This window comes from Gossypium raimondii, unplaced genomic scaffold (assembly GCF_025698545.1).
Source record: "Gossypium raimondii isolate GPD5lz unplaced genomic scaffold, ASM2569854v1 Contig00317, whole genome shotgun sequence".
Classification (NCBI taxonomy): domain Eukaryota; kingdom Viridiplantae; phylum Streptophyta; class Magnoliopsida; order Malvales; family Malvaceae; genus Gossypium; species Gossypium raimondii.
In genome coordinates this window covers 1-18,444 of record NW_026291417.1, presented here as the reverse complement: position 1 = coordinate 18,444, position 18,444 = coordinate 1, and the positions used below count along the sequence as shown (strand labels likewise).

Here is an 18,444-nt window from a genome sequence, read left to right as displayed (position 1 = left end):
GTCGATAAAATTTTCGATGACCTAGTTTTTAAAAGATTTCCTTATTTTGATGTGGTTAATTGTTATTCTTCGTTTGTGGCTGATAAACTCGTTCTAAGTGGAAGCATGAGGAGTTGTTTTCTTGATTTGTTTTGTGATGAAAAACCTATTCATGTTGTTTGATTAGATCAACACACACAACATAAGATTTTGCATGATAATGGCTATTCATGAAAAGCGATTACATTGTCCGATTGTGATGATTTTGTGAATCAATTACTGCCTAGTGAGAAATCCCTAAATTTGTGCAAATCTATTCTAAAGAATGTAAAGAAGTTTGATTGTTTGATTCTATGTATGCATAAATCTTCTTGGTTTGGCAAGTTTGATTTAATGACAAAATGAAACTTTGCTACACTTTGGAATAAGTAATCAAACTTGTGTGTTCAAACCTAGAATTTGCTATTTTGGTTCGTTTTGTGGGAAACTCAAGCATCCTAAATTTTGTGCAAACAATTTGTTTGATGCTTGGTCTTTGTCTAAGGAAACAAAATTTGACAATTTTGATTCCAATTTAAAAACGTTCCTTGATCATTTTACGTGGCTGTACATAAAATTCATGTTTCTTCTCGAAAGGGTAAGATCAACTCATGCTTTTGAACCTGGTATCAATTTATACGTTCAATGTTTGAATAGCATTTCAGCATGACCCTTTGAGTCCATCTTCCATGGTGACATTAATCCCTTTCATGATTGTAAACGCAACACTTTGAAAAGCGCAAGTTATCTCTATGTTTCATCATTATTTCAGGTTAATCAAAATAAAAAGTTTTTTTCTTGACTACATTTTTTAGGAGAGAAGGTTTGCAATGATTGAACAAGATAAAACCGATCCTCATTTTCCCACCTCTAATGGTAAGCAAGGTAAGATTTCTCTTTTCCCTAAACAACTCCATTTGACTCGTATTGACGACTTTGTTCATGACTTGAGTCCTAAAAAGGACCTATATTTCGATGTGATTAATTGTCAATCTTTGATTGATGATAATCTAATTATTTTACAAGATGGAAAGGAGAGTGTCACTATTGGAAATTGTGTTGTTGATAAGTTTGCTGGAGAAGTTATAGCCAAACGGCAATTGCAAGGTTCAAGTATGAAAAATCATGTTGGTTTGGATGATTTCTTGATATTTTGTGGCTACCAATTCAAATTAATCCATTTGTTTCATGAAACTTTGTGATAGAGGGTTGCACGCGGACCAAGATCGAGTTGCCAAGTCACGGGAAACTCCTACGAAGAATGCTAAACACTTGGATCTGAAATGAAGCAGAACGATCAAATCTTAGAATTTCCAGATCTGAAATAAAAACTCTAAAATAGCAAAGAATAAACCAAGAATCGAAACACTTATTATTAGGGAATTCGGAAGTCAAGAACACGTGAATAAACTTCAAAGAAGTCTTTAATCCAACCGAATCTGTCAATTGCACCAAAACAGAAAGTTAATTCAACAGATCACAAAAAGAACGAAAATTGATTTAGAATGAGGAATCGTGCAGCAAGAAAGAGGGAAATTATGGATTAAGAATGATCTTTGATAATCAAGAACGATTATAAGCATCCCAAACTGAATCTGAAAGATAAACATCCAAAACAGCAAACCAAACTCCAAATCTAACAAACCGAATTTAATCAGAATTGTGATGAATAGACGGCAAGATCAATGGAAAATATGAATTAATAATCGATTCTTGCTGCCAAGAAGGGTGCCGATCAGTTTCTTTAATGTTGAAGAAGGCTAGAAACGCAACAAGAAATCTTAAACAAGTTAGAAAATGAAATCAACACAAACAAAAATTAAAAGAGATTGAACAGTAAGAAAATAAAGATAAAGTCCTAAGAAGCCTTGAAATTGATAAGGCGTTGCTTATCGAAACAACGAACCTTAAAGGATTGCGGATCTAGGATTATAGCAACATCCTTTCTGCAGCATAAACAACACACAAACAAAACAACAGAAAGGGAACAAAATTCAACATATAAAAAAAATAAAATTAGAGACGAAAAACTCGAAAGAACCTCCGAATCGAATATGTTTCACGTCAAAGGACTTGGACCCTCTAGATAGCAATCTAGGAACCCTAAGTATCAAGGAAGTTTTGACACGACAAACTAAGTCTGAAATGTCAAAAGAAAGTTCAATGAAGAACCGAAATTGAGAGAAAATTCTCACAAGTATTTGTTTAATAAAATCATCTAACAGATTACATTGTTTGAACATCTATTTATAAGTACAAGGAAGGGCTTGCTTAGAACTTGAATTAGTGGTGTAAATAAAGAATTCAAATTTGAGTATGAAGGAGTTATATCCTCTCTTGGCGCCATCAAATACCAGCCACACATTGAATATGTGTGAAACGTTTGAAATTCAAACATTTGAACTCTTGTTCTTATCCAAAACGTTTGAAATTCAAACATTTGAACTCTTGTTCTTATCCCTTTGAATTTGGTGTCATATGTAGAGAAGAGGGTGATTTCACCACACATGTGTCAAGGCTGGTACGCGTGTGTGTTGTACATCTTGGGATGCCACCTAGGTCGCCACATGTGTATAGGACACTCCCAGACACGTGGGACACCTTCCACTACATCTGGACTTGTTAGCTAGAGTTGAGTGGTGAAGTGAAATTGACCTAGTGGAAATGTCTTGAAATGAAATGAGTGAAACGAACTTTTAGAACTATTTCGAGTGAGAGGAGCTACACGCACATATTGAGCTTCAACCGAGCTAGAAATGAGGCCTTAAGTCTGTCCATTATTGTACCTATATCAAAACATATCAAACTTCCATCAAAGTCTTGTAAATTTAATGGAAATCACAATTACAAGTGGAACACTTGCAATTCTTATTCTTTAACACACTTACAATGTAGAAACAACTTAGAAACAATACTGAATACTATCAACCCAATTGCGAAAGCGTTTTAGCATAACATATACATACTTAAACGCATGAACTAGTAATATAACAGAGATATGTCACATATCAGCATGCAACATGTTATAAAGCCTATGTTCAAAGGCATGAACATGATCGAATGAATCTGGAATCGTTGCACAAGTAAGGAACAAGACTTCCTTGAATTTCTTTGCCTTAGAACGGGTAATAGGTCCTAATGGTAAGACCTCCGGATCGGTTTGCTTTGTTGGAGTAAATGTGCTCACATCATTCCCCTTCTTGAAAAGGATTTGTCCTCAAATCATAGAATCATCATAAGGGTTAAATCGAAACATTAAATGTGGCACTCACATTGTATTCTCCTGGCAAGTCTAACTTGTAGGCATTGTCATTCACTTTCTCCAACACCTGAAAAGGACCATCTCCGCACGGTAACAGCTTGGACCGCCTTTGGGCTAGAAAACGTTCCATTCGGAAATGAACCCATACCCAATCACCAACATCGAAAGTGACTCGCTTTCTACCATTATTTGTGATACGATGTAGCCTAACGAAACAGACTATCTTCGTATGTTACGGATCTAGGAATGTTGTAAGCACGTTCCTGCAACAAGAAAACAGCAAGGAATTAAAGAAATAATCATGGTAAAATATGGGTAAAACAAAAGAACGAAAATGGAAGGAAAATGAAGTTGTTGGCATTTAAAATAAAAAGAAATTCAATCGGTGAAGTCGAACGCTTCATGAAACGGCCAAGGCAGCAACTTGAGTGTTCAACAATGGCAAAGGTCATCGTTGGAATAGATTAACGTTAAACTCGAAAGAACTTGCACAATCTACTGAGTAAACCCGAATCGAATCTGTTCAACGTCAAAAGGACTTGGACCCTCTAGATAGCGATCTAGGAACCCGAAGTATCAAGAAAATTTGACACAACAAACTAAGTCTGAAATGCCAAGGAAAGTTCAATGAAGAACCAAAATTGAGAGAAATTCTCAAACGTAATTGTTTTCATAAATCATCTAACTGAATACATCATTTTAATATGTATTTATAAGTACAAAGAGGGTGTTGAATGGAAATTCGTGGCTGTAATCAAAAGGGTTTAAAATAAGAAGTTATAACTCCTTTTGGCATCATTTTAATAGCAGCCATACATTTAAATTTCAAACGACAACCTCCTTGTTCTTATCCTTGTATATTCGACTACATGCACACACACACTCTTGTGCACAAGCGGTCATGTGCTCCTCACATGTTTGGACGCCACATGGGCTGCCACAAATGCATAGGACACTTGCCCTTACATAGGACACGTTTAATTTATACGGACTCGTCATTTGGAGTTGAGTGGTGGAGCTGAGTTTTGAGCTAGCTAGAAATGTACTGAGCTGAAATGAGCTGGAAACAATCTTTCAGAACTATTTCGAGCTGAGATGAGCTGCATGCACATATTTGAGCTTCAACCGAGCTAGAAATGAGGTCTTAAGTCATTGTCTATTATTGTTTGAGCTTCAACCGAGCTAGAAATGAGATTTTAAGCTGCTGTCCATTACGTTTCCTTATGGTAAACAAAACAAACATGCATTAAAGTAATGCAAACTTATTGAAAACTTATTAACAAGCTGTAAACATAATGCAAACACACTTATATACTCAATGGAACTAATGCAAATGTTACACTTCAATATGTAACACATTATAGAGCTTAGTTTCTACACTAATACAAGTCATAAACACTTGCAATCTTATTCATTAAAACACAAACAACATCAAATCAATACCAAAACATACTTAAATAGACACATAATACATAGTAGAACCTAAATACGTCACATATTAGCATGCAAGTTATAAAGCCTATGTTCTAAGGCATGAACATGATCGAATAAATCTGGAATCGTAGCACAAGTAAGGAACAAGGCTTCCCTGAATTTCTTTGCCTTAGATCGAGTAATATGTCCTAATGGTAAGACATCCGGATTAGTTTGCTTTGTTGGTGTGATCGTGCGCACATCATCCCCCCTTCTGGAAAAGGATTTGTCCTCAAATCTGTAGAATCATCATAAGGGGTTAAATCAGATACATTAAATGTGGCACTCACATTATATTCTCCCAGCAAGTCTAACTTGTAGGCGTTGTCATTCACTTTCTCCAACACCTGAAAAGGACCATCACCACGCAGATATGACTTGGACCGCCTGGTGGAAATCTTTCCTTTCGGAAATGAACCCAAACCCAATCTCCCACATCGAAGGTGACTCACTTTCTGCCCTTGTTTGCTTGCTTTGTATACTGTTGAGTCCTTCGTTCGAGGTTCTCCTTAACCTGTCGATGCAATTTCTTCACGTATTCTGCTTTTGCTTTACCATCCTGTTCATCACCGTTCTGCGGCAAAGGCAACATATCTAGAGGCGTAATAGGATTAAAGCCATAAACAACCTCAAAAGGTGACATCTTAGTAGCGAGAATGTATAGCATGGTTATAAGCGAATTCAACGTGTGGCAAACAATCTTCCCAAGTTTTGATGTTCTTTTAATGATGGATCAAGTAAAGTAGATAAAACTCATTAACAACCTCGGTTTGCCCATTAGTGCAGGGATGACAAGTAGTAGAAAACATAAGTTTCAGTACCTAGTTTGCTCCAAAGAGTCCTCGAAATGACTCAAAACTTCACATCCCCGCGAAAACAATCGACCTAGAAATACCATGGAATCGTACAACATCTTTAAAGAACAAGTTAGCCACATTAACAGATCATCGGTCTTATGGCATGAAATGAAATGTGCCATCTTGAGAATCTATCAACCACAACAAATATACTATCCCGACACATTCTAGTTTGAGGTAATCCTAAAATAAAGTCCATTGAAATATCGGTCAAGGGATTCAGGAATAGGTAAAGGTAAGTACATACCATGTGGTGAAACCTTGATTTTGCTTTCTTACATGTCACACAGCGTTCACGATGGCGTTCAACGTCCCAAAGCATCTTAGGCGGAAAAGATGCTCTTTTAAGGTGTGTAACGTTTAGTGACCCCAAAATGACCCATCAATCCACCTTCATGTGCTTCACGGATCAGTATATCACGCATTGAACCCTGTGGAATGCATATCCTGTTTTCTTTGAAAAGATATCCATCATGCATGTAGAATTTTCCATCTGCACCTTTCTCACAAGCATTATACTTATCGCAAAAATCATGATCATCAGAGTATAACTCTCGAATATATGCAAATCCAATCAAATGTGAATCAAGATAACTTAATAGTACATATCTGCGTGATAATGCATCAGCAACGACATTATCTTTCCCTTTTTTGTATCGAATGACATAAGGAAAAGATTCTAAGAATTCAACCCATTTAGCATGTCGTTTGTTCAATTTATGCTGACCTGTGATATATCGTAAAGCCTCGTGGTCAGTGTGGATCACAAACTCCTTAGGCAACAAGTAATGCTGCCATGTCTCCAATGCCCGAATCAGTGCATACATCTCTTTATCATAAACCGGATAATTCAATGTTGCTCCACTCAGTTTTTTGCTAAAATATGCAACGGGCCTCTTTTCCTGTATTAGAACTGCGCCTATACCAACTCCAGAAGCATCACATTCAATTTCAAAAGTTTTATCAAAGTCAGGTAAGGCTAACACTGGTGCTTTTGTCAAACAATCCTTAATTTTTAGAAAGGCATCTTCTTGTTCTTTTCCCCACAAGAAGCTGGAATTCTTCTTAATAATTTCGGTTAAGGGTGCGGTAATAGAACTGAAGTTAGGAACAAACCGTCGATAAAAACTAGCTAAACCATAAAATGATCTAACTTGAGTAATCGATGTCGGTCGTGGCCATTCCTGAATTGCCTTTATTTTCTCATGATCAATTTCAACACCCTGTGCACTCATAATGTAACCAAGAAATGTAAGTCTGTCAGTACAAAACACACATTTCACTATGTTACCATACAATCTTTCTTCTCTCAAAGTCTGTCTGACTCTCGGATGTTCTACGTGATCCCGCAAAGTCTTGCTATAACTAAAATGTCATCAAAGTACACAACACAAAACTTTCCAATAAAAGATCGCAGAACATGATTCATTAGTCGCATAAAAGTACTAGGTGCATTACTTAAACCAAAAGGCATCACTAACCATTCATACAAACCTAGCTTTGTTTTGAAGGCTGTCTTCCATTCGTCGCCTTCTCGCATGCGAATTTGATGATATCCACTCTTCAAGTCAATTTTGGAGAAGATGACGGCTCCGCAAAGCTCGTCCAACATGTCATCAAGTCTAGGAATAGGATGACGATACTTAATTGTAATTTGATTCACAGCTCTACAATCTACGCACATCTTCCAAGACCCATCTTTCTTTGGTACTAACAACACTGGAACAGCACATGGACTCAGACTTTCTCGAATATAACCCTTGTCCATCAATTCTGCAACTTGCCTTTGAAGCTCTTTCGTCTCTTCAGGGTTAGTACGATAAGCTGGTCGATTTGGAATGGTAGCACCTGGAATGAAATCAATCTGGTGCTCAATGCCACGAAGAGGTGGTAATCCCTTCGGTGTTTCTTTCAGAAACACATCCTCAAACTCTTGCAAAAGGGACACAATCGATGCAGGCAAATCAGCAGGGAACTCAGCCAATAAATAATGATCTTTAAACATTAAAATAAACAAGGATTGGTGAGAGGAAAGACATTTCCTGATTTCTCGACTGCTTGCATATACACTCATCTTTTTCTTCTCCTTTGCAACTTCCTTACTCTTTTTCAAGCTTGTTTGATCTTCAATTACTTGACTCGGTGTCAAAGGAGCCAAAGTAATTTTCTTACCTGCATGCATAAAAGAGTATCGATTTGTAAAACCATCATGCATTGCCCTCTTGTCATCTTGCCAAGGCGCCCCAAAAGAAGGTGAGTAGCATCCATCGACACAACATCACAAAGGACCTCGTCCTTGTAGTTTCCAATTGAAAATCGGTACAACCACTTGTTTCGTCACTTTAAGTTCTCCACCGTCATTCAACCACTTTGTAACTTATGCGGATTCGGATGCTTTGTCGTCTTAAGACCTAATCATCAACCATCACTGAACTAGCAACATTAGTACAACTACCGCTATCAATAATCACAACACATACCTTATCTTGAACCTTGCATCGTGTGTGAAAGATAGTCTCACGTTGTTGCTCGTCTTGCACCTGTTGCACATTCAAACTACGTTTAACAACCATGATCTCCATAACTTGACCAGATTCAGCAACTTCTAGGTCATTCTCTTCATCTTCTTTAGTCGGGAGTTCATGTACATCTTCCTCAGAATCTGACTCGATCTCTCCATCTTCTCGTATCAACATAACCCTCCGATTAGGACACTGGCTAGCAACATGTCCTCTACCAAGGCACTTAAAGCACTGAATATCTCTTGATCGTTTTGGTGCCACCATTGGTTGTTTGCCACGTCCATTATCAGCAATGGGAGGCTTTGGTTTGCTGGATTTGCCTGGCTCTCGAATCCGTACTGGCGGTTGTGGTGCTTGTTTCCTGGCATTGTTAGGGGTATATAAAGGATTCGAAAAAGATTTAAATGGAGTATTACCTCGAGTAGAAGCTTTTCTACGTTGTTGTCACTCAATTTTGATCGCCATATGCACCATGTCATCCAAATCAACATAATGTTGCATTTCAACAATGTTTGCTATTTCGAATTTAAACACGCTTAAAACCGAGCCATAGTCGCCTCACGGTCCTCAACTATGTTTGCACGCATCATGGACATCTCCATCTCCTTGAAATAGTCCTCAACGCTCCTGTTGCCCTGTTTCAAGGTTTGTAATTTCTGAAATAAATCTCGATGATAGTGAGAAGGAACAAATCGTCTCCGCATGATATGCTTCATATCTTCCCATGTTCTCACTAGACCTTCACCTGTACGTCATCGATTAATCAGTAATTGGTCCCACCATACCAGTGCATAGTCAACAAACTCCATAGCTGCTAGTCGAACTTTTTTCTGTTCTGAGTAGTTATAACACTCAAAAACGTGTTCAACCTTGCTTTCCCATGTCAGATAAGCATCTGGATCTGAACGTCCCTGAAAAGAAGGTATGGCAACTTTAATGTTAGAAATATTATCGTCAACTGTGCGTCTTGGTCGTTGATTCACCCTTGGTGAATGTTCAATGTCATTTTCATCATTATGTTCATTATGGACAGATTGTGAACCACCCCTTCAATCTTGTCCAAGCGAGGTGTATAGGCTCTAATACATTTTCTAATAGGCGTTGCAAGGTGCGAGTAATAGCTTGCATTTGCAAATCTGGTGGTTGATCTCCACCACGATACGATCTTTTGATCCTGTCATCTAAAGCAACACACAAGAATATAGATAATGAGTTAAGTAAAACAAAAGTAAAAGTCCTCACAGCACACTCTCAAAACCTCTTAGTTTTCACTCCAAAGAACTGCACTCTAAAATAGCACTCAGTAGCTCGTGTTTCACTCGGGAGAATGCGTGAATGACTCTTTTTGTCTCCCTTCATTCTCACAACATTCAATGCCTTTTCCCTCACAATTTCTCGTGTTTTAGTTCTTTAAAGGACTAATCCAACATTTCGAACTGTTATAATTGTGTTGGCTATAAGGAAAACACACGGTTAGAGAGAAAAAATAAATAAACAAAGGAAAGGATAAGAAAAGAGTAAAAGGATAAGAAAATAAAATAAACAAAGGAAAAAGGATGGAATTTAAATAATTTAGTTTCTTCTTGCAAAGAAGTGCTTTACAACGTTCCTAACACCGAACAAATAAGAATAATTCGTTTAGGTTGATATCCAAGCACTTCGCAATTCTGAGTACAAAACTAAACATTATTCAACATTTCAACATAACAAAACACACTTTTTTCTTTCCCAAACTTGATAAATTTCAATTCCTCCTTTATTTTTTTAATTTTTTATTTTTGAATCTGATTTTTCTTTCTCTTTTTGTTGTTGTTTTTTTTTTGAATTTTCGAAGCTGATATATATATTTTTTGTTTTGAATTTCGAATTTTCTTGTTGGAGAAGAAAAGTACAACAATTCTAACCCTATGCACTGATACCAGATGATACGATGTAGCCTAACAAAACAGACTATCTTCGTATGTTACGGATCTAGGAATGTTGTAAGCACGTTCCTGCAACAAGAAAATAGCAAGGAATTAAAGAAATAATCATGGTAAAATATGGGTAAAACAAAAGAACGAAAATGGAAGGAAAATGAAGTTGTTGGCGTTTAAAATAAAAAGAAATTCAATCGGTGAAGTCGAACGCTTCATGAAACGGCCAAGGCAGCAACTTGAGTGTTCAACAATGGAAAAGGTAATCGTTGGAATAGATTAACGTTAAACTCGAAAGAACTTGCACAATCTACTGAGCAAACCCGAATCGAATCAGTTCAACGTCAAAGGCCTTGGATCCTCTAGATAGCGATCTAGGAACCCAAGTATCAAGAAAATTTGACACAACAAACTAAGTCTGAAATGCCAAGGAAAGTTCAATGAAGAACCAAAATTGAGAGAAATTCTCAAGCGTAATTGTTTTCATAAATCATCTAACTTTGAATACATCATTTTAATATGTATTTATAAGTACAAAAGAGGGTGTTGAATGGAAATTCATGGCTGTAATCAAAAGGGTTTAAAATAAGAAGTTATAACTCCTTTTGGCATCATTTAATAGCAGACCATACATTTAAATTTCAAACGACAACCTCCTTGTTCTTATCCTTGTATATTCGGCTACACATGCACACACACACTCTTGTGCACAAGCGGTCATGTGCTCCTCACATGTTTGGACGCCACATGGGCTGCCACAAATGCATAGGACACTTGCCCTTACATAGGACACGTTTCATCTGCTTCTGGACTCGTCAGCTGGAGTTGAGCTGGTGGAGCTGAGTTTTGAGCTAGCTAGAAATGTACTGAGCTGAAATGAGTTGGAAACAATCTTTCAGAACTATTTCGAGCTGAAATGAGCTGCATGCACATATTTGAGCTTCAACCGAGCTAGAAATGAGGTCTTAAGCTATTGTCTATTATTGTTTGAGCTTCAACCGAGCTAGAAATGAGATTTTAAGCTGCTGTCCATTACGTTTCCTTATGGTAAACAAAACAAACATGCATTAAAGTAATGCAAACTTATTGAAAACTTATTAATAAGCTGTAAACATAATGCAAACACACTTATATACTCAATGGAACTAATGCAAATGTTACACTTCAGTATGTAACACATTATAGAGCTTAGTTTCTACACTAATACAAGCTGTAAACACTTGCAATCTTATTCATTAAAACACAAACAACATCAAATTAATACCAAAACATACTTAAATACACACATAATACATAGTAGAACCTAAATACGTCACATATCAGCATGCAACATGTTATAAAGCCTATGTTCTAAGGCATGAACATGATCGAATAAATCTGGAATCATAGCACAAGTAAGGAACAAGGCTTCCACAATTTCTTTACCTTAGATCGAGTAATAGGTCCTAATGGTAAGACCTCCGGATCAGTTGCTTTGTTGGTGTGGCGCGCACATCAATTTGCATGCTTTTCGTACTCTGAGTCCTTCGTTCGAGGTTCCCTTAACTTGATGATCTGACCCGCCTCAGAGAGCGGCTATTGTTTCACCTACAAGCAAGGCTCGTCGTGTTTGCAAGTGGAAGTAGCTCAATTTTATTTTATGGAGCTTCATTTAGCTCGTTTCAGACTCTTTACAAGCTCAATGAGCTCGAACTAGCTCAATAAACTCATTTTAGTTTTCTTTAGTTTTGCATTTTATTTTGCTGGAATAAATTTTAGTTAATTTAGTTTAAGCTAATTAACTAATTTAACTAGGTGTTAATTGTGTCTTTAAGTCATTTAATGTGTCTTATTATTTTCGGCATTAATAAGTTGAGTTAATTAATTTGTCTTGATCTAGTTAAATTAAAGATGTCTTGATTTTATTTAGTTTGTCTAAATTTATACATGCATTAAATTTGTCCAGCCGAATTTATGTGTCATGTTTATTAATTTTAGTTGTCACAATGTTAATTAGGATGTTCACATTATGTTTTTAATTAAGTTCATTTGTGTTATGTAGGTGCACCCGAATTTGAAGATACATTGGGCAGATTCATGCATGTAGATTCAATGTATGTGAAGGTGCATGTGCAGCTGGTTTAATGCATTAAAGTTGATTAATTTTAGTGTTTTCAAGGCAACTATTCGGCCAAAAGTGTCCAAGTTGTTCATCCTCCAAGCTTGGCGATTCTCTTCTCAAGGAGCATAAAGGCATTCACACCATGGCTGTTCGGTTCAGCCATGTTCACACCATGGGGACTCTTCAAACCGTCCATTCACACCCCAAAAGGCTGCTCAAGTTCTCTTTTAATGCTGGTCGTTTTTCATCAAGAGTTGCCTAATGAATGAGTCAATTAAACTCATTAGGTGAACTTGGTTGCTACATGAATCTCGAAATTCATTTGTTCAATTTGGAAGCTTTAATTTTGGTCACCATTCAGCCGAATCTACATTGGCCAATATACATGGATTTAAGCTGAATTTATTTCAATGTTTGCTTAGATATTAAGTCTTGAACTTGTCTATTCTAGGCTACTAGTCACTCAAGCTATAAATAGTTGCTGAATTTCTTGTAAAGGACTTTTGCCATTTTGATTATTGAATTAAGTATTTTGTGAGAAATTCTTCTCTCAATTTCGTCCAAAGACTTAGTTGGCTTATCTACTAGTTAGTGGCGTCCACTTTTGTTCTTTGCATCCCGAACTTATCACTTTCACCCAAAGTGTGGCATTCATTTGATCTGAGGTTCCTATCTTTGATAGATAGTGGGTCGAGGTCCTATTACATCCGTTTCCATTTCACCTTGAACCGAAAATTCCATACCTTTAACATTTGTTTTCTTTCTTTCTTAGTCGAAATATCTTACCAACCATTTCCTTTTAACCTTAAATGAACCATAAACACCTTCATTGAACAAATATAACTCTTTGAATCAAGGCGAACGAAACTTCATCATTAAGACGATCGAAGAACAGCAACGACTTCGAATTCATCAACGAGGACGAGGTCGTATCATTTGGTATCAGAGCTACTAAAACGAGGAGTTCGGACGTTCGAGAAGAGCCGGAGTAAGTAGATTTCTAAAAAAATTTGAAAAAAAAATCGAAAAAAAAATCAAAAGAAAAAAAATTGAAAAGAAAAAAAAATTGTATCACGGTCTAGGTCTTGAAAAGAACGTGAAAGATCCGTAAAAAAATTTTGAATCCTTTATACCCATTCTACACTCCTTTATACCCATTTTAGAGAATTTTCACGTTATTAAAAAAATTTCCCAATTAGTGAATTCATTTTATAAGCCACGTCTTGAAACCTTTCTTTCATTCGAGCCTACCCTAAACCATATGACTTTCCCTTGCAAACCCCTTGAAGCCAGACCCTCTAAACTAAAGATCAAGCCCTCACAAGGTCTTATACGAAATTATAAGAGAAGAAACGAGAGGAAAAAGGCATGAGTGTGGGAGCATATTGAGAGGAGGTAAAAGCCAAAAGAGTGCAAACACGGCGTGAGTGTCGTTCTTTCTTTCTTTTCTAAGTGAACATGAGTCTTTGTGGTGAGGAATCTTTATTATGTCTCAAAATCCCGAGCAAAACATGGCGAAAAGGACGAAAGATAATCGATAAGAAATGTTGGAGGAGGAGTTCGATTTAGGTCAACAAGCCCTCTTAAGGGAATTCCAACGAATGCTTGACCGAACTTGAATCTATTAATGAGAGACTCGATCGAGTGGAAGGAGGACCAACACGAGAAGGAACCCTCAAGGACCAGAGAGGGGGCGAGGCGAGCAAGACCTTCGTGGATGATCCCTACGAGCCAAGCGAGGTGGAAAGTGACCAGCGTCGAATCAAAGCGAGAGATGACGAGGTCAAAGGAATAGGGTCCTAGAGATCGAGGCCAATTTGATGATGATTTAAAAGTATTAAGCTATCCATTCCTCCCTTTCATGGGAAATCGATCCGAAGCTTATCTAGAATGGGAGAGAAAATCAAGATGGTCTTGAGTGTCACAACTACTCGGAGAGCAAAAGGTGAAATTAGCGGCAATCGAGTTCTCCGATTACGCAATGATATGGTGGGATCAACTCACAACAGTCGAAGAAGGAGCGGGGCGCCAATCTCATCTTGGGCGAAATGAAAGCCGTGTCGTGGGAGATTTATACCTTCTTATTATCGTGAACTTTATCAAAAGTTGCGAGAATCTTCACAAGGAAATCAAAGCGTGGAGGACTACTTTAAAGAAATGGAGATTGCCATGATACGAGCGAGCGTGGATGAAGATCGGAAGCAACCATGGCTCGATTTTAAATGGTCTTAATCGTGACATAGCTAACATGGTGGAACTTCAACACTACGTCGAAGTTGTTGATATGGTGCATGTTGCCATCAAAGTCGAAAAACAATTGAAGAGAAAAGGAGCTAGTCGAACCTTTCCTAGCACCAACAATTCTCAAAAATGGATCCAAGGCACGGGCAAAGAAGATCTATCAAACCGCACGAAGGACCAAGTGGTGCCAGCAAAGTCTACCAAGCCTTTTGGCGAAACTAGTAAAGGCAAAGAAGAGCTTTCCCAAACCGATCAAGGGATATCAAATGTTTCAAATGTTTAGGGAGGGGGCACATTGCTAGCCAATGCCCTAATCGGAGCAATATGTTTGTGAGATCCAATGGTGACATTGAATCAGAAGGAGAAGAAGAAAAAAATGACAACGAGGCTAATGTTCTTATCAATGAAGATGAAGAGATAGAATACGCGGTGGAAGGAGAGATGCTCGTTGTTAAAAGGAGCTTAAGTGCACAAAGCATAGGGGTGAACTACAACGTGAAAACTTGTTTCATTCTCGTTGTCACATTCAAGGTAAAGTTTGTAGTTTGGTGATTGATGGAGGTAGTTGTACAAATGTGGCAAGCACATTCATGGTAGAAAAACTTGCTTTATCGACCACCAAACACCCGGAGCCATATAATTTGCAATGGCTTAATGAAGGTGTCGAGTTAAAAGTAAATAAACAAGCCCTAGTTGCGTTTTCGATTGGGACGTATCATGATGAAATTTTATGTGACGTGGTACCCGCGCTTGCGGCACTTATTACTTGGAAGACCGTGGCAATTTGATCGAAAGGTCAAGCATGACGGGTTTGCGAACCAATACTCCTTCAAGTACCAAGGTAGAAATATTATTTTGGCACCTTTATCACCAAAGCAAGTGATGGAAGATCAACAAAGATTGAAAAGTCGTGGAAAATTGAGAGAAAGCGAACAATGAAAAAGAAATTGAAAGAAATGAAAAAGAAAAAAGTGAAAGTAAAAAACAAAGAGTGAGAAAAATGTTTTGATTAACCATTGTCTTCATGTTTCTTCATCATTTCAGGTTAATTCCACCAAGCGACTTGATTACATTATATTCCTAAGGAGAAAGGTTCATCTTGCAGAAAAGCAGTAACACCAATTTCCAAATCGATAATTTCAAGGATAAACAAGGTTTGATTTCTAAAAACTAAAAACATCTCTGTTTTGTTCAAGAAGTGATGACATTCGTGACTATGATGAGTTTGATGAAGAAGTGAAAGGTTGTTGGCCATTGTTAAATTTAAATGTGCAAAACTTGATTCGATTTAGTGATCTTGTTTGTTTGGACCGACTAATACTTGTCCCACATATTGGCTCAAATGATTTATTGTCGACTTGTGGTTACTCTTTAAAATCACTTTCTTCATTGGATGAGACTTTGCATAGTGAGCGTGTGATAAATCAATTTAATTGTTTGAATCACGAGTGTTTGAATCCTTTTGATCAAGTGCGATTATGGGATATGTGTTTATTTGAATGAACTGTTCATATTCGAAGAATTATTTCCCATGTCTAGGTCATTGATGCAATTGGAAAATCCATTTGGAAAGGTAAGGCTTATCTATATTCTTGAATTCGACAATAGCTTATTTGCTCCAATTGTGATTGAAAATTTGGTAAGAGTTTGCAAGTTTTTAGTTCATCGTGTCATTCATAATTTTCTTTATTGTGTAGGTGACACCTTGAAGTGGCTTTGCCCTAAAGAGGGAGGGCAAGTAACTAATCAGTGTTATTTTCAATCTATTCATGAATTTCAGGTTGTTGGGCATAAGTTTGATAAATTTAACAACCAAGGGGGCTTTGTTAAGGAAGGATACTTGCGAGCAAATGGCAGATTTGAGGACAAATCGCTTTAAAGAGGAGGGATGATCTGACCCGCCCGAACAGCTATTGTTTGACCTACAAGCAAGGCTCGTCGTGTTTGCAAGTTTGGAAGTAGCTCAATTTTATTTTGTGGAGCTTCATTTAGCTCGTTTCCAGCTCTTTACAAGCTCAATGAGCTCGAACTAGCTCAATAAACTCATTTTAGTTTTCTTTAGTTTTGCATTTTATTTTGCTGGAATAAATTTTTGTTAATTTAGTTTAAGCTAATTAACTAATTTAACTAGGCGTTAATTGTGTCTTTAAGTCATTTAATGTGTCTTATTATTTTCGCATTAATAAGTTGAGTTAATTAATTTGTCTTGATCTAGTTAAATTAAAGATGTCTTGATTTTATTTAGTTTGTCTAAATTTATACATGCAATAAATTTGTCCAGTAGAATTTATGTGTCATATTTATTAATATTCTAGTTGTCAAAATGTTAATTAGGATGTTCACATTATGTTTTTAATTAAGTTCATTTATGTTATGTAGGTGCAATTTGAAGATACATTGGGCGATTCATGCATGTAGATTCAATGTATGTGAAGGTGCATGTCAAATTGGTTTAATGCATTAAAGTTGATTAATTTTAGTGTTTTCAAGGCAACTATTCGACCAAAAGTGTCCAAGTTGTTCATCCTCCAAGCTTGCCGATTCTCTTCTCAAGGGAGCATAAAGTCTGTTCACACCATGGGGACTCTTCAAAGGTCATTCACACCCCAAAAGGCTATCAAGTTCTCTTTTAATGCTGTCGTTTTTCATCAAGAGTTGCCTAATGAATGAGTCAATTAAACTCATTAGGTGAACTTGGCTGCTACATGAATCTCAAAATTCATTTGATCAATTTGGAAGCTTTAATTTTGGTCACCATTCATTCGAATCTACATTGGCCAATATACATGGATTTAAGTTGAATTTATTTCAATGTTTGCTTAGATATTAAGTCTTGAACTTGTCTATTCGGCTACTAGTCACTCAAGCTATAAATAGTTGCTTGAATTTCTTGTAAAGGGACATTTGCCATTTTGATTATTGAATTAAGTATTTTGTGAGAAATTCTTCTCTCAATTTCGTCCAAAGACTTAGTTGGCTTATTTACTAGTTAGTGGCGTCAACCTTTGTTCTTTGCATCCCGAACTTATCACTTTCACCCAAAGTGTGGCGTTCATTTGATACTGAGGTTCCTATCTTTGATAGATAGTGGGTCGAGGTCCTATTACATCCGCTTTCCATTTCACCTTAAACAAGAAATTCCATACCTTTAATATTTGTTTTCTTTCTTTCTTAGTGAAATATCTTACCAACCATTTCCTTTTAACCTTAAATGAACCATAAACACCTTCATTGAACAAATATAACTCTTTGAATCAAGACGAAGCGAAACTTCATCGTTAAGGCGATCGACAGCAAAACGACTTCGGATTCATCAACGAGACGAATGTCGTATCACTGATGCAATTTCTTCACGTATTCGCTTTTTGCTTTACCGTCCCTATTCATCACCGTTCTTGTGGCAAAGGCAACATATCTAGAGCGTAATAGGATTAAAGCCATAAACAACCTCAAAAGGTGACATCTTAGTAGCAGAATGTACAGTACGTGGTTATAAGCGAATTCAACATGTGGCAAACAATCTTCCCAAGTTTTGACGTTTTTAATGATGGAACGAAGTAAAGTAGATAAAACTCTATTAACAACCTCGGTTTGTCCATCGATGCAGGGATGACAAGTAGTAGAAAACATAAGTTTCAGTACCTAATTTTCTCCAAAGAGTCCTCAAAAATGACTCAAAACTTCACATCCTGTCGTAAACAATCGACCTAGGGATACCATGTAATCGCATACAACATCTCTAAAGAACAAGTTAGCCACATTAACATCATCGGTCTTATGGCATGAAATGAAATGTGCCATCTTTGAGAACCTATCAACCACAACAAATATGCTATCCCTACTTTCTAGTTCGAGGCAATCCCAAAACAAAGTCCATTGAAATATCCGTCCAAGAGGATTCAGAATAGGTAAAGGTAAGTACATACCATGTGGTGAAACCTTCGATTTTGCTTTTCGACAAGTCACACAACATTCACAATACCTTTCAACGTCCTGCGCATCTTAGGCCAAAAAGATGCTATTTTAAGGTGTGTAACGTTTTAGTGACCCCAAA

At 37.0% G+C, this 18,444-nt stretch overlaps 1 protein-coding gene across 1 annotated transcript; it reads right to left on the bottom strand.

Moving 5' to 3' along the window:
* Positions 1–5,954: 5,954 nt before the first annotated feature.
* LOC128038800 (uncharacterized) lies at positions 5,955–9,491 on the bottom strand. Its single transcript, XM_052627432.1, has 8 exons — positions 9,391–9,491; positions 9,219–9,306; positions 8,918–9,043; positions 8,676–8,767; positions 8,132–8,493; positions 6,996–7,782; positions 6,749–6,840; positions 5,955–6,337 (listed from the first exon to the last, which is right to left on the bottom strand). The coding sequence occupies exons 1-8, from the start codon at positions 9,489–9,491 to the stop codon at positions 5,955–5,957; spliced, it is 2,031 nt and encodes a 676-aa protein (XP_052483392.1).
* Positions 9,492–18,444: the final 8,953 nt, after the last annotated feature.